This window comes from Asparagus officinalis, chromosome 1, assembly GCF_001876935.1.
Source record: "Asparagus officinalis chromosome 1, Aspof.V1, whole genome shotgun sequence".
NCBI lineage: Eukaryota > Viridiplantae > Streptophyta > Magnoliopsida > Asparagales > Asparagaceae > Asparagus > Asparagus officinalis.
The window spans coordinates 6483277-6510602 of NC_033794.1; the positions used below are offsets into that span (position 1 = coordinate 6483277).

The 27326-nt window shown below is 36.2% G+C and overlaps 2 protein-coding genes across 3 annotated transcripts; one reads left to right on the top strand and one right to left on the bottom strand.

Annotated features, from left to right (window-relative positions):
* LOC109847455 (spermine synthase-like) lies at nt 10194-19455 on the top strand. 2 transcript variants are annotated; one of them, XM_020416687.1, is made up of 12 exons: nt 10194-10363; nt 10735-10935; nt 11009-11053; nt 12371-12447; nt 12577-12699; nt 14207-14311; nt 14376-14448; nt 14632-14703; nt 15396-15591; nt 17104-17233; nt 17995-18069; nt 19142-19455. In XM_020416687.1, the coding sequence occupies exons 2-12, from the start codon at nt 10767-10769 to the stop codon at nt 19163-19165; spliced, it is 1089 nt and encodes a 362-aa protein (XP_020272276.1). In that variant the 5' UTR covers nt 10194-10363; nt 10735-10766; the 3' UTR covers nt 19166-19455. The 2 variants fall into 2 exon arrangements, with proteins under 2 accessions (XP_020272276.1, XP_020272273.1); XM_020416684.1 differs by having other exon boundaries at nt 10195-10363; nt 19156-19455.
* Nucleotides 19812-25982, bottom strand: LOC109847450 (beclin-1-like protein). The gene is made up of 10 exons (XM_020416680.1): nt 25763-25982; nt 24796-25148; nt 24510-24680; nt 23794-23918; nt 22914-22962; nt 22232-22390; nt 21865-21950; nt 21491-21562; nt 20598-20747; nt 19812-20294 (listed from the first exon to the last, which is right to left on the bottom strand). Exons 1-10 carry the CDS (start codon nt 25926-25928, stop codon nt 20081-20083), a joined length of 1545 nt encoding a protein of 514 aa, XP_020272269.1. The 5' UTR covers nt 25929-25982; the 3' UTR covers nt 19812-20080.

The window sequence follows — 27326 nt, forward strand, 5'->3', positions numbered from 1 at the left end:
AGGAATACATGGAGATATGTAACCATTTGAATGAGTGGAGAGGATTATGTCATCTCACTACCAAGCATAACTTTTTATGCTTGGTACCAAGCATATCCATTTTTCTCATATATATATGAGAGAGAAATGAGTATGGTTGATACCAAGCACAAATTTTATGCTTGGTAGTGAGGTGTCATATTCCCCTTCACTCATTAAAATTGGGGTTTACATTCACATGAGTTGGGGAGTGGTTGGGAATTGGAATGAGTGAATGAGAATATAACACCTTACTACCAAGCATAAAATTTCAAGCACAAATTTTATGCTTGGTAGTGAGGTGTCATATTCCCCTTCACTCATTAAAATTGGGGTTTACATTCACATGAGTTGGGGAGTGGTTGGGAATTGGAATGAGTGAATGAGAATATAACACCTTACTACCAAGCATAAAATTTATGCTTGGTACCAAGCATACCCATTTCTCTTTCTCTCTACACACACACACACACACATATAGAGAGAAGAAATAGCAGATTGAGGCTAACTCCTTGTAGAAAGTATATGAGTTTAAATTCTAACTTCTTGTTGATGTTAAATGATCACACAGTCAATTAAATGGTTGGATGGGGGTGAAGTTGATGATGAACCGCTTCCTTCCCCGAATATCCAGTTCTGAGTTGAGTGGCTAAAGCCTGCACAAGTAGAAACTCATGAGAGGCCGGGAACTGATTCCCCTGCGGTTCCTTCTACGATCAAGTTAACTGGTGAACTTGGGTGGGAAAAATGAACTGTGAGAGTTCTTGTGTGTGCAGTAGTTTGGAGATATTGCTTAAGAAGTAGAAGCAAAAGTTAGAATCATCTCTTGTTGAGAATAGTACATGTATTTATACTGATGGTATAAGGGTAGAATTGACACTTCGGTCGAGCACAGGATAACGACGAGGAAGTATGGGCTGGCGGCTGCGTCAACACCTACTTTACACGCATCACTTGGCAAGTGGAGGAGAGATCACCTCAGCATTAAATGAGACGTGATCTGAGGCATGTTGGTGCCGACGTGGTCCAATGAGTCATTAAGACTATCGAAGCTAGAGGCATGATGACGCTTGTCAAGCATAAAATGCCACATCGACGTTGTGTCAGTGGGAGATGCTCAAGGCTGAAGTCGTCCTCTAACTTTGCCGAGAAGTAATGTCTTTCGAGTCGTCCTCGTGAGACATCGAATAATTGGTCAAGTGGGCTCGTTGCGAGTCGTCTTCGATAAGAGGGTTGACTAGTACCACCATTCGTGTCGACATAAGGAGATGTCGACTCGACGGGTTGGCTGAGTCGGAATCGTTGCTGGTCTCTGGCCGCCAATTTGATTGGGTCTTACATGCAGAAGTACACATATCCGTTGCTAGCAAAGGGTCACACTTTGACGATTGAGAATACCATAACACTTCTGCTAACTAATATATTGATACTGATTCGGAACCTCTCCAATTAGTTGATAATTAAAGAATGTCTAGTTATTTCAATCTCATCCCTCTATTCTAATTTCCATGATCCCTCTATTCTAATTTCCATGTCTGAGATGAAGCCACATGAGATTGCCACCGTCACATTATTACTTTTTGCAATATTGATTTTAAAGTCAATAGTGTTTTTAAATAATATTTAAAGTCTTACATGGCTTCATCCCAGCTTTGAAATTTGAATGATATGTGAGAATTAGAATAATTAGATACTCTTCAATTACTAACTAATTAGAAAGGATTGATTTAATTCTCTCCTGTTCTGATATATGTTAAAATCTCCCTCTATAAGTAAGCGTCGAGCAATAAATCCTTTACCTAACATCTTATATAAGAAGTGAAGCTAGCAAGTTGGAGAGCCCTGCACTCAAAGAAATTCACAATTAATTATAATTGACAGTTCACCCCAAGCAACCAAGAATTTTCATACCCACATATATATTATTAAAGATTATATTAGGAGAAGATGAGATTGATGAGGTTTAACTAGGTTAGGTTAAGGTCATATTACCTAGAGATTTTCCGAACATTGGTGCTTACTAAATTGTGGATGTTCCATGTTTAAGACTACATTAACCTTTTTTTTTTGCTAAAAAAATTAGATTAAGATTTTGTTAATGAAAACGAATATCGAACGAGAATGACAATAAGTTTTGTTTAACATTCGTAATCGGTGGCTCCAAATAATCCTTGTACCAAAAAATGGTCTCCAAACATTAGACTTTGATTAAAATATATTTGTCACAATAAAAATATAGATATTTAAACAGCGAATTTGATGTTTATTTTACATAGTAAATGCAACATGCAACATTTTATATAATTATAATTGCATTGAACAGAACAACCTTTTGATAACACAGTCAAAAAACTTACGTGGTTAACTACCACATCTACCCGACTATACAATTAAAAAAAGGGAAAAATGCTTCCAGACCCCAAAATGAAAGAAAACTTGTCTCCCACCCCCAAGACTTTTTCAACGGGTGTTTTGCCCCCAAAAGTAAATTTTTTGTTCTCTGAGCCCCCAAAACACAACACCCAAGTAATTTAAATATGTGAAGACTATAATACCCTTCTCTCTTTTTTTTTATCTGTTATGAATTGAAAGAGCTTCCTCCGTCAATCCCAGCGGAGAAGCTCGACGTGGAGGTCAGCGAGGTTCAGCACATGGAGGTCGGCGAGATCGCCGGCGACGAGGTCATGGGTGCTCACCGGAGATCTCGTCGGAGGCGAGAGAGAGGACCCTGAGCTCGGCGGAGGAGGGGAGAGAGGAGGGGAGGGAGCCATTAAGGAGGTTGGCAGAGAGGTCGAGGTGGCGGAGGTGGGGGAGGAGGAAGAGGTCTGAGGGGAGGGAGCCGAGGAGGCGGGCGCCATGGAGGAGGAGGCCGACGAGGCGACGACACGGGAAATGGAGGTGAGGGTCAAGATTCTGTCGGGGAAGTCGGTGCACGTGACGCCGTTCCAGGAGCGAGCTCTTCATGGATGAGTTGGAGCTTCGAAGTGAGAGAGAGAGAGAGAGAGAGAGAGAGAGAGAGAGAGAGAGAGAGAGCTAGTGCATTTTTTGTAGAGAGAGAGAGAGGAAAAGGATCACTTGCGCTGGTTTTGTTTGGAGAGGAGTTGCTTACTGAATCCATGGAGGAGCTGTTGACGGATCATAATATAGTCGAGGATGCTTTGGAGTTGGGAAAATATTTTCATATAAACCCCCCTTAAGAATTTGGGTTTTTTATGTGGTTTGCAATTTGTAAAGATTTAACAAAAAAACATTTGAAGGTTACGCATTGGTTGTTAAAGTTACGTGTTAATTGTTAAGGTTACGGGTCGGTTGTTAAGGTTAAGGGTTGGTTGTTAATGTTACGAGTCGGTTGTTAAGGTTACGGGACGGTTGTGAAGGTTACACGTCGGTTGTTAAGGTTACGCGTTGGGATATATATGTATATATTTTTTGAGTGATATGAATACTTTGAGCCATTTAGCCTAGTGGTAAAGTTTGCGAGGTTGGACAAGTTAGGGGTTCAAACCCCTACAGCCACAATAAATATTTTTATAATATTTTTTTTCTATTTTTAGCTCTTTAATTGCCTACTGTTGATGCTTATGAGAATTCACTTATTACGCGTTAGTTGTTAAGGTTACGGGTCCGTAATCTTAACAGACAACTCGTAACCTTGACAACTAACCCGTAACTTTAACAGTCAACTCGTAACCTTAACAACCAACTCATAACCTTAACAGCCAACCAGTAACCTTAACAACCAACGTGTAACCTTCACAACCGACTTGTAACCTTAACAACTGACCCGTAACCTTAACAATTAACACGTAATTTTAACAACTAACACGTAACCTTCAACTATTTTTTGTTAAATCTTTACAAATTGCAAACCACATAAAAGCCCAAATTCTTAAGGGGGTTTTTATGAAAATATCTTCCCAACTCCAAAGCATCCCCGACTATTTTATGATGCGTCAACAGTTCCTCCATGGATTCGGTAAGCGACTCTTCTCCAAACAAAACTAGCGCAGGCGATTCTTTTCCTCTCTCTCTACAAAAAATGCACTAGCTCTCTCTCTCTCTCTCTTCATAGCTCTAACTCATCCATGGCGAGCTCCAGAGTCCCCCATTGGAGACTCTTCCTCCTCCTCTTCGTCTTACCTTCTCTGGTCTCCTCCCTCAACTCCGACGGAACCCTCCTCCTCTCCTTCAAGTACTCCGTTCTTGACGACCCGCTGAGCGTCCTCTCCAACTGGGACTACGACGAGTCTCCCTGCTCCTGGAACGGCGTCACGTACACCGACTTCCCCGACAGAATCTTGACCCTCACCTCCGTTTCCCGCGTCGTCGGCCTCCTCCTCCATGGCGCCCGCCTCCTCGGCTCCCTCCCCTCAGACCTCTTCCTCCTCCCCCACCTCCGCCACCTCGACCTCTCTGCCAACCTCCTTAATGGCTCCCTCCCCTCCTCTCTCCCCTCCTCCGCCGAGCTCAGGGTCCTCTCTCTCGCCTCCAACGAGATCTCCGGTGAGCACCCAAGACCTCGCCGCTGGCGATCTCGCCGACCTCCAGGTGCTGAACCTCGTTGACCTCCACGTCGAGCTTCTCCGCTGGGATTGACGGAGGAAGCTCTTTCAATTCATAACAGATAAAAAAAGAGAGAGAAGGGTATTATAGTCTTCACATATTTAAATTACTTGGGTGTTGTGTTTTGGGGGCTCAGAGAACAAAATATTTATTTTTGGGGGCAAAACACCCGTTGAAAAAGTCTTGGGGGTGGAAGACAAGTTTTCTTTTATTTTGGGGGCTGGAAGCATTTTTCCCTTAAAAAAAATCTAAATTATATAGGCCCCACAGGCCAAACGTTTTTAGGGCCTTTAGGCATCACTATGCTATGCATCATCATACGAGGTCATCTCACAGGTGTCCTATTTATTCACCTCACATATCTCTTTTACTTGTCAATCTCATCCTTCAATCTACTTACTTACATCTGTACTCTATGACTCATGAGACAAGCCTGAAAAAATTTTTGGTTACATGAATGTAATGGGTTTCATTTGATATCATGTTTGAGGAAAATTGGCAACGGCGCGCAAATAATTTATGTCGAGCAATTTCATTATCAGCACGTTGGAAAAAAAAAAGGTTCAAAATGAAAAATCCCAGCTTTTTTATTTTTAAAATAATTGGTTGTATTATAAAGGGATAATGATGTGCCCTATAAATCGCCAAGTTTAACGAGCACTTAATAGTTGGCCATTTGTTATATTAACGGTCGAGTCATATAATCTAAAACTTCAACACATGTGTGAGCATCACCGATCTCTCTAGCGGTCCAACTCTGAGATGAAAGACGTTTTCAACTCGGGATCCGTTAAAGAAACCAGAGTCCGAGACGAAAGACATCTTCTGAACGGACCCTACCAGAGAATGCGTTGAAAGACGGACAGGGCCGGCCCTGGGGTAAGCCCACCAAACCCCGGGGCTGGGGCAACCCAGGACCGGAGGGCAACCATCGCGATTACATCCTTCACTCCTCAAACCGTAATAATTTTCGAAGTTGACTTTGTAAGAGGACTTTTATGCAAAAATGGTTAGGGGTTCTATTAGTAAAAAACTCTTATTAATACCCAAAGCCCTACCAAACTCCTCCTTTATTTCCGTCACCCTCCTCTCCTCCTTCTCGTCTTTGTTCCGTCGCTCACAAAAAAAAACGGAGAGAATCTGAATCGACGGAGACACCGCTCTGTTCCGCCGTCTCTATTCCGTCAGCCTTTAACTCCTCCTTCCCGTCTCTGCTCCCATCCTTCGGACCACCCCGCTGACTCCTCCTCCGACAGTCCGATCCAGTCACACAAAAGACGAAGAGAATATGAATCGACTTATCGACGCCGACGGCCGATCGGTCCATCAAAGAAACACAATCAGATAATTTTTTTAAATAAATAATTTTAGGGTTTTTTTGGACGAAAATTTGGGGTTTTGATGTTTTGCAATGAAATTAAGATTTCTGATTTTGAATCTTGGCTGAATACTAATTATTGAATTAGGGGTTATGATGTTTGGACGGTTTCGTTTAGGTTTTTGTTTTGAAACTGGAAATTAGAATTGATTTAGCTATTTGGGTGGCACGATTATACCTTCCGACTAGTTTCTCATGGTCTCCATAAGTTTAAAAGAAGCTTATAAAAGTTGAAAGACAGAAAGAGGAAATAATGTTTACTTGTTAAAAAGTTCATCTCCCTTCTAGTCATCTAAAACTCGAAAATCCTAATGGACGATAATCTGATATATTTCTATTTGGTTTTAATTATAATCTCAATTTAACTTTGATTTGATGACATTCATATTATTGGATTGCTATCTAGATTAATTGTTTGATTGTTTTAATAATAATGATATTGCTAAGTCTTCGTTCCAGCATCAGTTTAGTTGATTGTTGTGATTTCATATATGTTATCTTCGCACTACCATGTCACATCATTGATTGAATGGATTGGCAATGATATCAGTTAAAAATGAATACTTCAAGAAACTCGAGTATGATGACTTAATTGAAAAATTCGCTTCAAAAAATTCAAGGAGAAGTGTTTTTCTTTGAATTAAATTGTAGCACAAATGTAATTTTTTTCTTATATGAATATTGATTTTGTAAGAGAATATTATCAGTTTGAGCCCAATATAGAATACTAAATGATATTATATGTATTCATTTTTATCGTTATTGTTCGTATCAAATTTTTAATATAAGGGGCAACCAAAATTAGATTGGGCTAGGGCAACCCAAACCTCGGGACCGACCCTGAAGACGGAATGCCCTATCATTCTCACCAACTCTATTCACATTTAATGCATGGCCAGTTAGCGTCCATACTTCGCCGTCTAGTCGTCATCGCGTTAAATGCATGGCCATAGTCATAATAACTTCTTAATCCGTAGCCATAATGACTCCTCGGACATCACTCGCACTTCCGCCATTCTGTTACTGTCGCGTTAAATATAAAGCTAACTCACTAAACACACCGTTGATGCGTGTAATGTGGAGTCTGATCGCTGACTCTACCAACGGCGTAGATTTACCATCGTGCCCCCACAAATTCTCTATATACTAGTATTTAACACGTGCTTTGCATGTGATACATATTAAGTAATGATATGAGACTAAAATATTTAAAGTCCATCTCACATTGCACTCACCCACAATTTTTTTAAAACAACGAAGAAGACTCAAACAGAGCCCCCAACCACCCACTGCCATGAATTTGTTGACATTTATATTAAGTTTTCTCTCCACAAAATTACATACTTGTATAACTGATAGATTAATATTTTTTCATAAATTAGAGGTGAAATCGATTGCAGATCTGTTCGTTTCTTCAAAAAAAGAAATACAATTTTCTCTCTTATTTATCGCATGTGAAATCTTGTTGACTGCAAGGTGTCATGGTTACTATAATCAAGGGACTGACTCTACTATCAAAATTCTCACTTCCTCCATTTTTTTCTTTTGACTCTTTTATTGATTCCTTTTGTGCATTTGAGCATCCATATATGGCATAATTTTATGCATCTCTTGTCTAAGTGGAATGTTTATGAAAGTAGATAAGTCGTAAAATTATTAGTGCATAATTAACAAAGAAAATTTGATTAGTCAGTAATAGATTATACATGAATCCTTTAATTATAGGTTCATTTTCTCACTAAGGGGGTGTTAGTCAGCTAGAACACTTTTGATAGAAGTGAAACAATTTTTATTATGCACTAATAATAATTATATGAGATAATTTTTTAATGTGAGATATTTTAATGGGATAATTGAGAGTAACTTTCTAAAATATGATATTTTAGTAGGACAATTGTTAGTATAATTAAGGATAATTTTCAGAAATCAATAATCATATAGTATTTTGATGATAAGATTACTATTTATACAATTTAAAATTTATTATTATTAATTATTTACTTTAGTGTTAATTAATCTTGAAGATCTATTAGATAGACCATAAGATATTATTATAATAATAATAATTTGTAATTTTTTTATTTTTTTGGAATTATTATTGTAATGTAAATTAAAAACATAGTTATTATTATAAAAAATTGTCCCACAAATTATCTCAGTTATAATTTTGATAAAAGTGGGTTAGTCAAGTAGAACTCAAAATTAGAAGTGAGATAATTTATGGGATAATTTTTTATAGTGTTAGTCCATTTGAACTAGAACTAGGATAAAATTATATAGTGTTAGTCAATAAGAATTGGATGAAAAGTAAAACTGGGATAATTGTAAAAATTTATCTCACTTTTATCAAATTTATAAAGAAAAGAGAGAGTTCTAGTCGCTCAAAAATGTTCCAAGTTTTAAGCGAGAACTACACGATAAAAAACTAGAACTTTTTTATTTTTTATATTTTATTTCTCCATCATCTTCAAACCACACCATAAAATTAGATCATATCTCTTCTTATTGTTCCCTTCTATTTAATGTTATTTTTACTTTTTATTAAATATTTTATTTGTATAATTAATTTAAATTTAAAAATTATAATTTAATGTTTTATTAAAAATTAATTAAAATTAAGAGATGATGGAATGATGTCTGGTAGAATGAAGAAGAAAGTGAAAAAATGAAAAAAAAAACTATGTTTTTTAATTTACATTACAATAATAATTCCAAAAAAAATCAAAAAGTTACAAATTATTATTATAATAATAATATCTTATAGTCTATCTAATAGATCTTCAAGATTAATTAACACTAAAGTAAATAATTAATAATAATAATAAGTTTTAAAATGTATAAATAGTAGTCTTATCATCAAAATACTATATGATTATTGATTTCTAAAAATTATCCTTAATTATACTAACAATTGTCCCACTAAGATATCATGTTTTAGAAAGTTACTCCCAATTATCCCATTAAAATATCCCACATTAAAAAATTATCTTATAGTAAAAATTGTTCCGCTTCTATCAAAAGTGTTCTGACTGACTAACACCCACTGAGGGAACACATATTCCTGAGTAAGACCACAAATTTTAGTTACTATATTAATTTGTGAGTGAGTTAGTACAAGTTTTGCTAGCTTAACCTTATCTAACAACTTAACCCTTGAGCAAGCAAAATACCACCTCATCAACAACAACACAAGGAGGTAATAAATAACCAATCACTCCGTTTGAAAGCGTCCCGACCATCTTCCACCCTCATCAGACTTTAGAAGTTTCTTAAAATGAAAAAGAAAAAGAGGTACACGAAATTACTCTACTTTAGTAGGTCTTGACTTTCCAAATTTACTTTTAATAAATATTATAATAAATTAGTAGATTAAAGAAGCAACTTTTACTTTGCTTGAACCAGTGGTATTTTTAGCACATATCCTTTTTACACGTTGCATATGTAGTTTCCAATCCGTCATTGTTACTGCTACAGAATTATACCGTTGGTTGTTTGTTTGCAGATGACATACTCATTTGTGCATGGAAAATACTTTATAGACGAGGCTTATACACACAATAATTAATATTAAAGGTCATTTTCTCCTTGACTACCTAGTATCCCCCTCCAAGAATAAAGGAACAAGACTAGTTAAGTTTAATAAACTTAATTTGGGGTTTCCTTAAAAGATTGATGGGTTAGTTATTGGTTAAATGACACTTAAATATCTTGTAGCGTCACTTCACGTTGCACTTATGCATCCTCACTTGTTTTTTCACAGCATTTATATACTTCGTATATATATTTTTTAAAATTGGCACATTAGCATTCCCTATCATGCAAACATGATAATTTTCATCTGAATACACTGACTATGACGGTCACATGCTAATTAATTCTAAGTGTCATTTGAGAATAACTAGATGAAAATTTTCACGTTTGCAATAATGAAGAGTACTAGCGTTCCAATTTTAAACAACTTAGGGTACATAAATGTCACGAAATCAAGTGAGTGTATATAGGTGCGAAGTGAGTAAGGCTACAAGGCATTAAAGTGCTATCTAGCCTTTAATTAGTTTTTACTTTGGGGTTCACCAAACAACGCCCGGCCTGTGATTTCGGGCCCAGCCCAAAGTGACAGCGGAACCGAACTCCCCACGTTTATTCGGAGCTCAGCCCACCGCTCAACCTTTTATTATTGGGACCCATCCGTCAGTTCAAGAAAGTCTCCAACTTTATTATACCCCCGCAAGTCACCAACTTCCTTTCCTTTTCTCCCAAAATTTCAAAAAAAAATCCCCCAAATAAAGAAAAAAATTAAATAAATTCTCAAGAAAAAAACTATAAATAAATCAGCAGAGAACAAATTCTCTCTCATCCGCCATTAGAATCCAAGCAAGCTGCTGACCTAGCATCCAATTTCGGGTAAAGAAGTCGAAACCCTAGCTTTTCAAATGTTGCTATAATCTCATCTCTTTGTACAGTGATTGAGTCTTCTTTGTTTCTTTATTTGTACTTTGATTTGAGAAATTTGACGCCATCTAATTAAAGAAAAAAAGGATTTTTTTTTTAAATTAATATGAAATAGGCAAGTTTTTTATAGAAATAAATAAACAGAGAATAAGTTCTCTCTCGATTTCGCATTTAAAATCCAATCAAGTTGCTGACCTGGCATCTGAATTCGGGTAAAAATCAAAACCCTAGCTTTTTAAATGCTTGTATAATCTCATCTCGTTGTCCAGTTATTTGAATATTCTTTGTTTATTTATACCTGCTTTGGGAAATTTTGATTGCAGACTGGAAGAAACTGAGGATAGGAATAGGATCCATGGAGGGAAGTGGCGCAGGAAAAGGTGGGGCGGAGGTGGCCGAAGTGAGTGGGGGTGGAGAAATCCCCAACTGCTGCAAGAAAGCCATGGCTTCGGTGCCCGAATCAGAGGCCAAGTTGCATGCCACGGTCGTCTCCGGCTGGCTTTCGGAGACTCCTTTGTCGACAGGTCAATATCTTGAAATTTATCAGTTTGGATTATAATTGCTTTGGGCTGACTGTGTTGTATGCAATGTTTGCAGTTAAGTCACCCAAGACTTTGTACTACAACAATCCGATGTGGCCAGGTATCTTATACTTGATGAATTGTGTGAATTTTTATTGTATTGAATTTTTTCCCTCCATGTTTGATTGTATTTAATACGGTGTAAAGGCTTTTTAAATATCCAATTTAATTGGACACAACATAAAATTTGAGGGATTATATATTATTGTGGAATTTTTTTAATTTTTGGCTTATACGAGGCTATTTGTAATTCAGTGAGTATTTTCAAGCTGAGGCGCTTTCATGTAGTTAAGAACTTATGCTCTATTCTTTGTAGACTTTGACCAAAATGTGCTGTACATATACAATATATTAAACCGTTTTTTTTTTTTTTTGGGGGGGGGGGGGGGTCCACACAATATAAAAGGCGACAGATGGAAACAAAAACTTGTTTTCATACAATACAATTGTTTAAACATGAAAAACTAACATATAATCACATTTGTACATCACTGCATATATTATATAAATAAATCAACAATAGAACAAACAAAAAAATGTCCATTCAGTATAAATAGTAACAAAATAGCAAGCCACAAATGTTCACATACAACGATTTGGAAAATCATTCTCAGTGCAACAATGCCGCTTTCTTCTAATGAGCCAAATACTAAAAAAGTGACATATATGAGTACAATTATTCATACATGGACAAAAATCTTTCGTATTGGCCAAACATTTATGATCGAGGACTAAAATACAAAATACAAATGAATATCGAACGATCAAACGAATCAACATACAATTAATTAAATAGATTCATTTATAAACCAAATAATTGAAATTATTCATTACTATTAAATGAAATATTTAGTCGAATATAATTGCATAACTAGAGAAGCATTAACAAACTATTTGTCAACTATTTGATCAATGTGCTTCTCTAGCTGGTATCATAATTCAATGTATCCTATTTGGGAGAATTGATCCGATTGTACCTTGGTTACTTTAGATAGAATATTTTGATTGCTGGCAAAAGTGGAATCTTTTGATTGCTGTCAGAAGTGCTGGTCAATACCTAAGGCTTAAAGGGAAATACATGTCAATTATCCTCTCATTTCTCATTTTCGCTAGGATAGACCATAGAACTAACACAATACCTCTTTCCTGACATGCCCAAGTACATGATGTGATATCCACGAGAATTGATGTCTGTATAAGATTCTATATGAAGTTGGGAGAGGGACAAAGTAAGAGCTGGATCGTGTTTTGTATTGAGTGAGAAAGCAAGATGCTAGGGAAAAAATGACCTTCTGATCTCCTGCTTTTGATAGGGCTATGCGGATGACTCACCATGCTAATCTTTATTGCTAAAGTGCATTTGAATTGCTATTTTCAGGGGAGGCTCATTCATTGAAAGTGGAAGAGATTCTATTTCAAGGGAAGTCAGACTACCAGGAGATACTGGTTTTTGAGGTTTCTTTCCATCTAGTTTGTACATATTTGAATGTTACTATTTTTGCTGTGATAACATTTCGTAATTAGCAGTTTTGTTTGCTTCTGCTATACTCTGTAACTCGCCTAACTTATTACTTGCTATTGCAGTCATCAACTTATGGAAAAGTGCTTGCACTTGACGGCATTGTTCAGCTGACTGAAAAAGATGAATGTGCTTACCAAGAGATGATTACCCATCTTCCTCTCTGTTCAATTTCATCCCCCAAAACTGTACTTTGCTTGCTTCGCTCTATTTGTTTAACCTTTCTATTTATAGAGTCTCTAGATTTAAGCCACTAATCATTGTGTTCAAATTCTTGAGTTCAACATGCTACTTTATTTATGTTAGCCAATTACTCTAGTCTGACTAAGGTTGCAATGGTACCCATGTAATATGCCCATGTCCAGATTGGAAAGCTGATATCTTATGTTTGCTGCATCAATGATTCGATTTTTCTGTCTGATATTGGACAACCATAGAGCAAATGACCTACAATATGTTGCTCACTGCGCCAATTCTGTAAAAAATGACTTAATAAAAACAGCCTAAGGAATTACAGATTCTTAGAAGTCAATACTACTGTACACCTGTAAACATTAAGAGGAATTGTTGTTACTAGATGTGTTTTTGTACCCCTAGCATGCTGCATTCTTCAAGGGAAGTAGATTGCAAACATGCGTATGTGCAGAAGCTATAATAAAACCATAAAAAAATAAGAATTCCAGTGCAAATTTGATTTTTAAAAGGATATACATGTTGAGGAAGGTTATGGATTTCATTGTTATTAATTATTTCATATGATTGGTCAGGATACATCCTCATTATGTTAATATTTTTTTCTCAATTTTCAATTTTCAATGGTTGCTCTTTATTACATCTTACTAGTTGTCACCTGTGCGATGTGCGGTACTTAATGTTGTAATACTGTTGCATATATATTTGGCAGTACAATAATTTGGCAAGTACCTAAGCAGAATGAACAACCACCAAGATCATTTTCTCATTGGAAATATAAATATTTAATGAAACAAATGCCTTTATGGGAAAATAAAGATAAAGATAAAGTTGGAAAAAGTCATACAATTGAAATGTTTAATATGCAGAAGTTTATGAAATTAAAATAGTTATAAAAAGCGAAAGGCGATATTTTTAATTGCTTACATATGTGGAAATTTAATAGCTGGCAAAGAAGGTTATAGTTTTAGTATATAACACAAACATATGTGTGTGGATGAGTCTGCACACACTCTCTCTACCAATCTATGTTATAGACATAAGTATGCATTGGGAGACGACTCAAAACTAAATTTGCTTTGCTGCCTATATGGGCTGTCTTAAAATGGGAGTTTTTAAGGTTTAGGTATGCAAGTGATAAGAGGGTGGTCATTTGTTGAACACATGCCCCTTTCAATACCACTGAGAGGAATTTCTCGTAATATGTGGGGGAAAGCTGGAGGCTGCTTCATATTCGTGTTTTTTAAGATGACTAAATTTAATTAACTGTAGGTCTCCAGGAATTGCCAAGTTACTCATCTTGAAAATATCCCTTCTGGAAAGGAAAAGATCTGCTAGATTTAGAATTCTTTTCCTTAATTCTGGATTCTCTTATACAGGAGCTTAAAGATTTCTCTGCTTAGAGTTTTTAAGTGACTTACATTCAGCAATGTTGTTGCGGAAACATATGAAATTATGAATCTGCTCTTGTTTGTGCTAACCTAAAGAAGCTAAATATTGCAGGTTCTGGTCATAGGAGGTGGTGATGGTGGAGTTCTTCGAGAAATATCTCGACACAATTCTGTGGAGCAAATAGATATATGTGAAATAGACAAGTTGGTCATAGATGTAAGTGCAGAATTTAACCATTTTATGTCATTGCATGGGTAACAATGGGTGTAACTTTTTACAGGTCTGTAAAAAATTCTTCCCTGAGTTGTCCATTGGATTTGAGGATCCTAGAGTTCAACTTCATGTTGGTGATGGTATGTTGAAAAGTCAGAATATTGTTTATGATTTTGCCAATTGTAAAAGCGTCTGTACAGATGTCTATAAAATGTGGACCATTAAAAGCCTCTCTTTTCTTATCTCGAAGCTTTCTTTTCTTATCTGTCATTCTTCCTCATCTTCTTGCTCACTTGTTTTGCTATGTTATGTCTTTGTGACAGCGGTGGAGTTTCTTAGGAATGCTCAGGAAGGGATGTATGATGCAGTTATAGTTGATTCATCTGACCCAATAGGTATGATTCAGTGTTTTCGCTCTGCTTAAATTTGCATAAGACAGTTCAGTTAACTGAAAGGTCATTGAGAGTGTTTTGAAGATCCTTGTGTTATCAGATTTTGATACTCAACTTCAGAACCATAGGTAACAACATTAAAATTCTGAGAACAAAATGGTTTTCATGTTCACAGAATCTAGAACTGTAACAGCTCATGAAATGCAGCTACACAAGCTCTTGTCAACTCACTAGCTTGGGACTCGGGAGAGAGGGGGTGGGTGGGGTTGTGTAGTGAAGCGGTGGGCTTGGTGAAGGGGGCAGGAACTTGCCATGACATTAGCCCTTAGTATGGCTTGTGCTTGGTTTCATTTGCCTCTACATACGGTCATCATCTGCGCCCATTAGATTCCAGTTCACCTTTCTCTTAGATTTGACACCAGTGGCTAAATAATGATTTTATTCTCCACTGCAATACATATAGCTCACATTCATCGACTTAAGGAATTGTAATTTTCCATTTACCTGCTTGGCAGATCTCGACTCCACCCCATTAACATGGAAATGTCAGTTTTGTCTTGCAAGTCCATAAACATGAACACTCAAATCAAATTACTATAGAAATCTTTTAGAACATTTTTGCCATTTAAATGGATACTGAATTTCAAAAGAATCATGGCCTCTTAAAACGAATATTCCTATCCTATGAACAACAGGACCAGCTCAGGAGCTTGTCGAAAAGCCATTTTTTGAAACAATTGCAAGGGTGCTGCGGCCTGGTGGTGTGCTGTGTAATCAAGCAGAAAGTATGTGGCTTCATACACACCTTATTCATGATATGCTCTCCACTTGTCGTGAAGTTTTTAAGGGCTCTGTGCACTATGCCTGGACAAGTGTCCCTACATATCCCAGGTACCTGCAATTCTATTGTTATGCTTAAGAAGTTTTTACAAGTCCTTTCGGTTAGTCTTATAAATGATGTATAACAGGATGAAGAGTACTTAATAGTGCACTTTCTTTCTCTTCATCTGTATAATTTAGCACCAGGTTGTTGGTGTACAGCACCTGATATGGCAGGGAAAGCCTACTCCATGCTGGGTTTAGGTAGACTTATCTTGATTTTTGGTCTCATATTTATTTATTAATTAACCTAGCGCACCACTTGATTATCAGAAGAATTTTATATCATGTAGAATTGTACAGTTTCTGTTACTTACAAATTATAGTTTACTCCTTTAGTATAATTATAAAATGAGGAAATGCTTGGGTAACAACAGACTACAAATTTTATGTTTCACCACCTTTCTACATGAATACCTTTGTGTTTTTTCCCTGCACTTTGTGGCCCTAATGTTCTTTCACCCATTTCAGAATCATTCAAGGATATTCTTATGTCATGTGATTGTTACACGTGCTTATAGGAAAGCTCACCTTTCTACATTTATTGGATATGCTTGTCCCCTTCTTGCACCTCCCATAACTTCACCAGATTTTTACTAAACTAACCTTTTGAAATTTCCATAGAAACTTAGGAAAATTCTCAAACATTCTTCCTAGTTCTTCTTTTCCTCCTTTAAGGTTAAACTCTCTAATTTCTTATCAACTATTTTAATATTTTCATAATCTTTTATCTATCTGGTGAAAATTCATAAATTTTCGCTCTAGGTAGTTCCAAACTTCACTGAGGAGCACGTTAAAATCTACATGACGTGAACATTAATAATTTTTGGGGGTTCTGTACTCCACATTCAAATATTTTAAGCTACTTGTTAATATCCATCAGGATCCCTTTTTGGAATTTTATTACTCCATTCAATATTTTCTCAAGATCCATGTACTCCAACATTTACATTCATCTGTAACCTGTCTATTTTTTTCACTGAAAAGATATATTGTCCCCATTTATCTATCAAAACCTGGCCCATAGTCCGAATGTAAATCAATCACTTGCAGTGGGAGTCTACTGTAATTTATCCTGACAGTTCAATGTTATCAGGTTATGATAGCAGTGTTTGGAAAAACATCAGTGTATTTATGTGAAAACTTAGTGAAATATTAGTGTATTTTTCGGCAATTACCTGAAACATTAGGCTATGTATGATTTTTGTTTTCTTCCAAGGTTGTCATCTGTGAAGTTTTTGAGTGAATCTTCTAATTTGAACTCTATATATTTGTTAACCAATTATTATCTTTATGTTCAAGAAGGTCTTGTGATCAAGTATTTCTTCTTTATTATTTTTAAATTAATTTTCTCAAGGTTACTTGATGATTATTCACCTTGTAACCCAAGAGAAAAGAAGGAAATAAGGATATAATAAAACATTGCATTGTCTGTTACAAAAATTATTTCCTGGATATATGCATGTGTCGTACAATGTGATTGGAACCAGATCCCTTCCTAATGGATGCTTTATTGGATTGCAGCGGCGTGATTGGATTTTTGTTGTGTTCTACGGACAGTCCACATGTCGATTTCTTGAACCCAGTAAACCCAATTGAGAAGCAGAAGGAAACAGTGAATTCTAGAAGGGAACTTAAATTTTATAATTCAGAGGTATCTTAGATTTTGCTTAATAATTCTTGCTCTTGGATTCAATAATCTAAATAACCTAATGTATCAAGATGCCTATATTGTTCTCATATATTGTGCATAGTGGAACTAATCACATGCTAGTTTTTATAACTGAACATTCAACTGTCTGTCCTTTAGATGCACTAGTTATCGCACGCAATGACATTGTTACTTCATCTTACACCTTTTTTACTTCGTCTTATACTTGAAGATGTCATAATATTATTATTTGCTATATGTGCTCTGGAATTGATGTGGCAGTATCTGCTCAGGTGTGCTCATAAAGTCGATGTGTAGATGTGTAACTCCTAAATGTATAACATGCTTGTAGTCCTCAGTAGCCATCACTTGCCTTCTAAACTGTATATATTATTGCATTAATTATTTAATTTGAGCTTTATCAAGTTAAAGGTAGGTTTGTTATCCTTGGACTCCTGCTCCATATTCTTCATCCCTTCCATTATATATTCTTGGACTCTTTACTCATTAACACGTGTAATTTTTATGCTGCTGCAAAGCCTGTATGATATTCTATTACCTAATACCAAAGGCTAAATACCTGTGATGTTCGGAAATAGAGTATATGAGCGTTCTATTTGATCAACAATCCGTAGCTAAGCTGTCCTGATAGAAATTTGGAACCATTCTTTTTTACCAGTTTCCTTTATCATGTTATGTAGTTTCCTTTTCATTATGTGTACACTCTACCCTTCAAATGAAGCATCTATCATTGTTCTTCGCAGATGCATAAGGCTGCATTTGTGTTGCCGACATTCTTAAAGCGAGAGCTCAACATCCTTAGCAAGTTCCCAGTCAAGGTAGCTCTATCAATCCTCTTCGTTTCTGCCTTGTTTTGCCAAGTTCCTAAAATGACTTTTTATGGAAACATGCTAGAATGATATGGTTTTGGGAACAAGGTTCTCCATATTTCGTATACTGGAACAACGATGTTGCTCACACACATCAATACTTCCCTTTAGGGCTTGAATTAAATAGCATGTGGGGGGAGAATTGTGGATATATAATTTTGAGACCACAGTAAAAACAGAAATGAGAGCACTATAAAGTTACATGATTTGAGGGTCTCGCTATTATGTTGAAACGCCTGCTTTAAAATAAAAAAAAGGGTCAGGAACCATTCTAGTGAATGATCCATACTATGGGGTTTCCAGCTGGTATTGTATGAAATTCCTAGCCCTTATTCAGATGCATTTGACACAAACAGAACTATAAACGAGAAAATTGAATATTAGATATCAGCATTGTGGAAAAAAAAAGAAGCTTACGATCATTCAACATTGAGATTCAACCATATGTGGCAGAGCAATTCTAATGGCTGATTGACCTTTCCTTGTGTCGTTATAATATTTTGATTGACCCTTAAGGATGAAAAATCCCAACAACAATAAAGCCTTTATTCCAAAGGTTTGGGGTCGGCTGATGAAAAATCCCCATATTTTAAAATTTAATGGAAAAAGGCCATTCATTTCAGAACCTTTCGTCCATGCATCAAGGGATCATTTCCAATTGTATAAGAGAATTTGTTCTTTCTTCTCGCACTTGTGAACAGGCACACAAGTGAAGGAACAAAAAAATGACAAAAAAAAAAAAAGAAAAGGAAAAAAGAAAAGAAAAAATAATAATAAATGGCATACAGCAACATAGTAGTTACTGCTTGCTCTACTTCTTATAGTTCCTAACTTCCTATAGCAAATAGCATATCATTTATCCATCTCTTTATTAATCAATCACCACCATGGCGCACACATTCACAAAGGCGAGTCGTTGATCTGCGTCCTACTGTAAAAAGTTGCACACAAAATTTAAACATTTTGGATTTAATCCAAATGCTTATCAAACCAAAAATTTTGTTAAGAGGTTTTTTATTAGTTGGGTAATTGCAGGGACAGCTGAAGCCATCTGAGGATACAGAGAAGATGAACGGAGAGGCAGAAAGTTGATACTTGTAGCCGCATGACACGAGTCTTCAATATTATTTTCATATCAACTTGAAATCGTGAAGTGAGAAAGGACCTAGCTAATACATGTTCTGATGATTTGTATTTTACAAGACTACAATTTGTAGTATCGTGCGAGATTATAGCTACCCTCCTTTGTGCTCAATTGAAGTGATTCCATAACTTATCATAAACTTACTATAAGCGGTACTGTCGTGCCCATAGGATAAGGTTTTTTTTTTCTTCCGTTCTTTCCGAATGTTGGGGGTAGATCTGGATGATTTATGATACTTTACAAATTTAATCTCTTTATAATTGGACCGACCGTTGCAAGTTCACCGCATACTCTTCCTTCGTCTTTGGGTAAATCGATGCAGATATGCTGGGCGCATGATTCAACAGTAACATGGAATTGTATTGACCGTTCATTCAAGCATAATGCCTCTGGTTTAGTCCGTGGAGAAAGCGATTAAAAAAAAAGAAAGGAAAAGGAAAAGTGATCATCCGTATATCGAACGTACAAGAACAAATCAAGTGCTTTGCAAAGATCGCTACGCTTGAGGGAGAGAATTTTGAGTTGACGAGAGAACGGAATGAAAATGTAAGAAAGAAATTGTAAACTTTTTTTTTCCGTCGTCTTTACTTTTCCTTTTCTCATTAAAACTAGAAAAAGAAACAAGTAAATAACAAATAACCACAAGAATTCATCCCCTTGCTTGATCTGAAGAAGCCGGGAAGCCGCATGCACCCTCCTTTTAACAATGCCAACTTTTAATACAATCTACACGTACATTCCCATTTCCATAAACTATGTACATTATTAGGCCAAACGCATAGTGTAGTTCTATACACGTGCAATGAGCTTCTGAGGTCAAGCAGATTGTTTGGCATTTAGAGATCCAACGGCAGCAACTTCAGTATGATACGATCCACTCGAAGAAAGAGGCTGGAAATTCGTGTTCCCTACAAACCAATATAGCACCCATTTCAGATTGCAGAGTGTGTATTTGAGGGCCTTCGTCCAATTCTCCTGCTTATTGAAACTCTGTGTGATGGTGTAGTTCTCCACTTTATCATTCTCGATCCTGTCAGCCAAAGTTCTACGCGTTAGAAAGATACATTGTAACATACTAATGTTAAAAAGGAACGTTTATATAAAATTTCCATGCTAGAATTATTCATGCAAATCACTGCACTAGCATACAACGCAATAACTCGAATTATAAAAAATCTTTTGTTTTACATCCTTCAAAATGATCTATATGACCAACTTCTAAGAATAAGTAGATGAAATAAGCATAGAGCACAACTCATTTATGGTACTTCCCAAAATGTCTTGTATCCAATGTAAAAAAAGATGAATCTACCAATCCGAGTTGACAACTCACTTGTAAGGAAGTTTGAAACATTTATCGGGTGGTACATTGTTTTCTTGATCTCTCAAATGTGCAAACTCAGAGAATTCTTTAAGGCATGTAAGGAACAATGTCATTGCTTTGTCATACCGTGTGCTCCAAAATAAGTTTACCGGACCAAATCTGCATCCAAACAAATATATACATATGATTTCAGAAAATATAGAATTTTACCGTCATCTAAGTATATGATAGAAAAGGAACATGGTGATTCATGAAAAATGCATGAGGCACGGGGAACCAATGTCTTGAATCACAAGTTTTAGCACACATGCTGCACTTCCCAAATGCAGCAGGCCATAATACAAGTGCTATCTTCCTATCCTACAAGCTAAATCACAACACAGTCGCACACATCCAATAGTCTTACAAGTTGCTGAGCTCGGTAAGGCAGGTTTGTAGCCCATAGCGAGGGCAATAAGACGGTTTCAATGGGACCTTAGTGGGATTAATTGGAATGAGTGAGGTGCACTACATGTGCACTCAAGCTTAAAAAGAAAGAAATAGTCTCATAATGCAAAGATTCCAAAATAGCCTACAGTCTGTGTCCATACGTTTCTGTTAGAACTATTGATATAAAATAGTATAGTCACCAGTTCCATTTTGCGAGTTTACAATAGTTTGGAAGCTAAAGATCACGCTACAGCGATCAATTTGCTACCAAAAAATTACAGGTGAGCATATGCATCAGGAGTTGTGATTGATAATAAAATAGGAAAGTTGGTTAAAAAACTTACCGGATGTGCATGCCATTTGACACTATGCTGTTTATGTGTCTGCATGCATGTGCATGCATATATGTGGGAATTCAAGCCCAAAATATGCAAAGTGCAAAAGCCAAATCAGAGCATGGAGAGGAGACTTACAGTTCATAAGTGTTGTTGCTGTTGTCCATTATACGTGGATAACTCCCCATTGGAAGAATCTTGATTCGATATCTGATGGAAAAGTATAGGACGCTTCAAAGATATCTTTAATCACTATCTGCATAATGGATTTAAACAATACAAGATGATGGAAGCAAGTTTGCGCAAAGAACATAAATAATCAAAACCCTTAGCATATGTGAACACCATATACATATATACAAAAACTGAAACATGAACAAGTCTATATATATCTCAACTAGGACTAGTTGATTTATTGAATTTATTGGTTCGCTTCTAAAATTTGTACGAGTCATGAAGTAGCATAACTGTAAATCATTATGTCAATTAGCATAATAACAATGCAAGGATACGGAAATTTTGGTCTGAAATATTGAGCCATTGTGTGAAGAAGCAAGCATGCCTGTCCCCAAGCAGCGTTGATTTCATCCCATTCCACCTGAAAATTTCAAATGCCCGGGCCTTGTCAGATATGCGATAAGTATGCAAATGAGTTTCAAGTAAATATAAAAAAATAATATAGTATTGCCAAGACCATGTCAAGAAACATGCACAACGTAAACCAATATCAAAGCATAAGTTTTAAAAAAATGAACGCAAATGAATACTATCACAAACAAACAGAAACTTAATCAAAATAACTTCCGTGACCTACATAGCAATAGGTAAAATCAAAGATATGCAAAACTAGAAAAATATTTTGTACGTTGCAAAAGATACCGGTATCTTGGGAAGACGACCAAGTCTGAAATTGTTAATAGTTCCAAACTCCCCATCATGCCAAATAAAGAAGGCATCATTCAGCACATTGGTGCGTTTCAGCAGTTCCAGATGTGCCTGGGATACCTCTATTTTCGCCAAAATTGCATCTCTTTCTTCCTGTCATGCAAACAGCCACCAGATTTACTATGTAGTCCACACATGGAAAAGGGAAAGAAAGACCATAACCAATGAACCTACAACACAAAAGAAAGATGGCTTCCAAAAGTTGATATTATGATTAGCATTCTATTCCGGTCATCAGAACATATTGCATTCCTTGAATTAATATCACACAAACAAAGACTGGCAATGAGAAATCCAAGAAAAATTTCCCCTTGTATCATAATCAGACTTGTCAAAGAATGGCTTTACCAAAAGCTTAAACTGAAAAGAGCAGACATGTATACCAAGCAAAGTCGACATCCAATATTCTACCTCACATGGGCCTTTGGGCTGCAAACTTACTATTTTTGGGTCAGTTAGGGTTTACAACAAAATTAAAATTGCCCATTTGAATACAGAGAGGGTTCCAAAAAACTCAAAACCCATAATTCTCCAACTGGGTTTGGGCAGATTTCGTTACAAACTGACCTGATGAAAAGACCCAATTTAAGAGATTGGAAAGCTCATAAGAAGTTACCTGATGTGAGCTAAGCTGGAACTGGAAGTCATTGAATTCATGCCAATACCTTACGACAAAAAAGTTATGTCAGCTTTGCATATAACTAACTACAAATTCATACAGGGATAAGTTCACAAAAAAAAAGTACATAGAAGATATCAATCGACAAAAAGATGAAAGGTAGTCAATCTTTCAAATGCCTGACTAGGAATAAGTTTGTAAACACTTGTTAAAATTAAATAAAACTTCATACGAAAAGCAAACTGTGTTCTTACTAGTGCCTGTAGGTAATTCGATGGAATTTCGGGCAAGAAAAAAGAGTACCAATTATGAAAATTACAGTTCTTTCAGCGCAGGAAAAGGAATGTTTATCAGTTACTGTTATTTGTGGGAGCATAGAAAAATCCATAGTGTTGAGTTAGTGTGCAACATGAAGTAGGCACTAGCTCCGCGCGCCCATGCAAGTTATCTAGGAAGTAGGAACTAGCGAACTTTCACATGCCACCACCTTCAACTGGAAGTTCCAATATCATTTCTAGTACCAGACCTTCATAAGCTAATCCTTAGAATAAGTCAGTGACTCTAAAGTTAATTTTAGTGGACATAAAGAAGATTCCTGCAATCACAACGGATGAATAAAAGATAACTTGCAATGCCTGGCCTATGGTTGTTGAATCTGAAATACATTATGTGAAAATCTGATTATAATTCAACCACAGCTCATTGCTATTACAGAGACCAAGACTACAGGGACCAACATTCGTTGAGTGTAACAATAACGATAACAATGACCGCAGCAGAAACAACAAAACTTTATCTAACACTTCTGAGATTTAGCACCACACAATTACAAAGGTTATAATAAATACTTCAAAGACAAAAGGATAGAGATGCTCACCTTTCCTCTAGTTCTTTAAAGGCCTTAGATTTTGACTCCAACTCTTGCTTTTCAGCTTTAACTTCTGAGCATTGCTTTTCTGCTTCTTCGATTGCAGCTAGAAGTCTCCTCTCTTCTTCCTCGATCTATTGCAGTAAAGTAAAGAAACCCAAAAAAGAAATGAGTTCACAAACGCATCAACCAACTAGAACAACTGTCAACTTGAGAAGAATAAGCAATATGAGAATTCTATTCTTGATTAAATGAGAAATGGGATGTAAATATTGACTTATGAACAAAAAGTCTCTAATCAGTATATCATTTGAGCTCATAACCTGCCTTTATTGCTAAAAAATAAAAAGTGCTCTCAAGTGTCACCGTCATCATCGTCAATTACCATCATCTCTTTTCTGTCAAAATGGCATGTCTGGATGTGATAAATTTGATGAAACAGAGCAACCCGCTGTCAAATTCATATCACTCTTTTTAAGTTTATGCAAACTTCCTGGACAAGGAAGCTGCAACCAGAAGAGGGCTTCCCAGAAAGCCTAGCACGCCAATTGGCAGGTGGTGGTTTTAAGGTACTAACGTTGATGGCCAGAAATTTCTATCAATTAACTTGATAAAAATGTTAATCGTACTAATGCTGATGTCAAAATAATCTCTCCTACCGAATATCTCAAAAGACTAGATATAATGGTTTTAGAGGGAAAAATAAAGAAGAAAAAAGTAAGGACCTTCATCTTCTCACGAAGAAAATCAGCTTCACTCAGAACATTGAAGGACTCAAGCTCAGAACGTTCAAGACAAGCTTCATAAGCTTTAATATCCCTATTCACATCTTCAACCTCTTTATCAAGTTTATCTGACAAAACTCGCATGCATTCCAAACATAAAGGTTGCTCAACCTGCAGAATCATCAAAAACTTAAGGGTCAGACTAATTCAAACATAAACTTGATATATGGAAGTAGCTATGTGAATAAAGCAAAACTAGTATGATTATGGATTTTAAGGTTCTAGCCTGTGTCTGAGAAGTGGCAATATCAAATGCCCGATTCAATACTGTAATGGTGGAGTGAAACCCGGCAACATTTGGGTGCAAATTACTACTTTGATTCACACCAGAAGCTGGCAACTGAGTTCCACCACCCTCTGAAGGAGAATCACTCTTGTACATGGACGCAGCAGCAGGAGGCAGCACCACAAATGATTCCTCCATTGCCTTTGAAGAGTGGCCACCCTCAGGCTGCGACGGCACACTTCGAGGGCGGGGAGGCATACCATGGCCCTGTGCCTTTTGTTTTGACAGAACCACAAAGGACTGGTCCATTCGACTAGAGCCCAAAACACTCCCTTGGACCGAAGCTTGCATCCCTATATCCAATCACGAATGACATATGACTGCAGCAGTTATTAACTAATTTTACAAAAGGCCCTTTACTTAATTCATGAAAAACAATTATCATGTATTTTGTTACCACAAAAGAAAGTAATTCGTCAAGCTATGAGATTATTTATCAACAAACATGGATTGAAAAAGAGAAACAACCTAATCCAGCAAGATGTCAATATTAAAGATGACAAATAATCACACAAAAGAAGAACTCAATACAGCTGAACTCACCAAATCAGTGACAATACCTCAAAAGGACTTAACTTTAAGGGATAAGATAGAAATAAACTCAAATTGAAAGGGGGAAAAAATTAAGTTGTCTACATGAAGAGAAATCAAACACAGACTACGAAAACAGCCAAAGAACTCAATCTACCTCTCAAAAAATAATCTTCACCCAAATTTCTCAACGATTTTGAAGTAATTTCAGCATAAATTAGATGAATTATCGCAAAAAGACAGAAAACATAAAGATGAATTCACCAGAATCAGTGAACATACCTAAAAAGGACTAGAATTTTACATGAATTGTCAGAAAAAACTTAAAAATCCAGTAAAAATTAAGGGAATAGATTATACTGAAACCCTAACTGACCGGATCGAGAGGGATCGTTGAAGAACTTGTCAGCGTAGGACTCGACGCCGACGACGGAGAGAGAGTGGCGGCAGTTCTGGCACACCCATCGAGGTAGGTTCGGATCAACGGGAAACGACGGAGGCGCCGGCGACGGTCTCCGGCTTCTGCTCGCGTCTCCGACCATAGTCGTCTCCTTTCTGTTTTCTTTTGCTCTTCACGTTTCCTTTTTTGTGCGTTGGTTTTAGGGGCTGTTTGGTTATTTCCTAAAAAACCAAAAAATAGAAATGCAAACCAAGAAAACTCAAAAAGTACAATTTCACATATTTCCATCCCTAAAACTCACCCATAACATCTAATAAAATATTATTTTTATCCAACAACTTATCCATTATATCTAATAAAATATTATTTTTATCCAACAACTCATCCATCACATCCACCACATCTAATAAAATATTATTTTCATCCACAACATCACTTTAGGGGCTGTTTGGTTGTTGTTGGTAAAGTTGTGTATTTATGACACAACTTGGAAAGTTGTTGTCCACCTCATCAATTTCACTTTTATAATTTTCTTTGTTTGTTTTTGATTCCATTGGAATCATAAAACACTTGTTTGGTTTGCAAAATGAAACTTTAATTGTTTGTTTGGAAAGTGTAAAAAGTGGTCCCTACTCAAATGATCATATTTGTTGGAATTATTTTTTCCTAACTTTAATGTTAGCTTTCTCCTAAAATCATGTCTTTTTTTCATGAAATCACTTTACAAGCCACATCAGCATATGAAATCACTTTACACTATTTTCACAACTACAAACAAACAATTGAAAGTGATGAAAGCTAACATTCAAAAGAAAACAACCTATTACAAGAAATAGGTTTCTTATAATTTATTTCATTATTTTTTCGGCCAACCAAACAACATCAAAACAAGTTTTCTTAAAAAATCACTCACATCATCCTATAATAAGGTGACAACTCATCTTCATTTCTTTGATTTCCTTCTTTTTTTAGCAAACCAAACACTCCCAAAACAATTCTTTGATTTAATAGTTTTTCATTTCTTTGATTTCCAATTTTTTTAGGCAAACAAACAGGCCCTTAAGCGAGTTTAAACGGGTCGGGTATGATAGGGGTTCGAACACCGCCCGTTAAGAATCAGGATAATTTAAGAGATAAAAAAAAGGAATTAAGGGAATGGCATGTCTGACTCATTTTGTTAAATGAGCTACTACGAAATAACCGTGCAGCTCGTTTTGCTAAAATATATGGACCTCACCACTCAATTTTTCAGTAACTCATTTAGTAAAATGAGTCGTCACATTTCTTTAAAAAAGGGACTCAAAAACAATAAGTTGTATTTTGGTGGAAAAAAAAAAGTAACATAAAGTTATTGTTGTTAGATCTAACTAACATTGTTAGCTTTTGCGCAGAACGCTAAAGCCTCATTCACCATCATTATTTGATGCAGCGTCTTCAGCATCATCCACGCCATCTTGCCCCTCATTTTCTCTATCATCCTCAACATCTGCATTCTCATCAACCACTTCTTTCTCATTTGCGAATAACAACAACATCATTT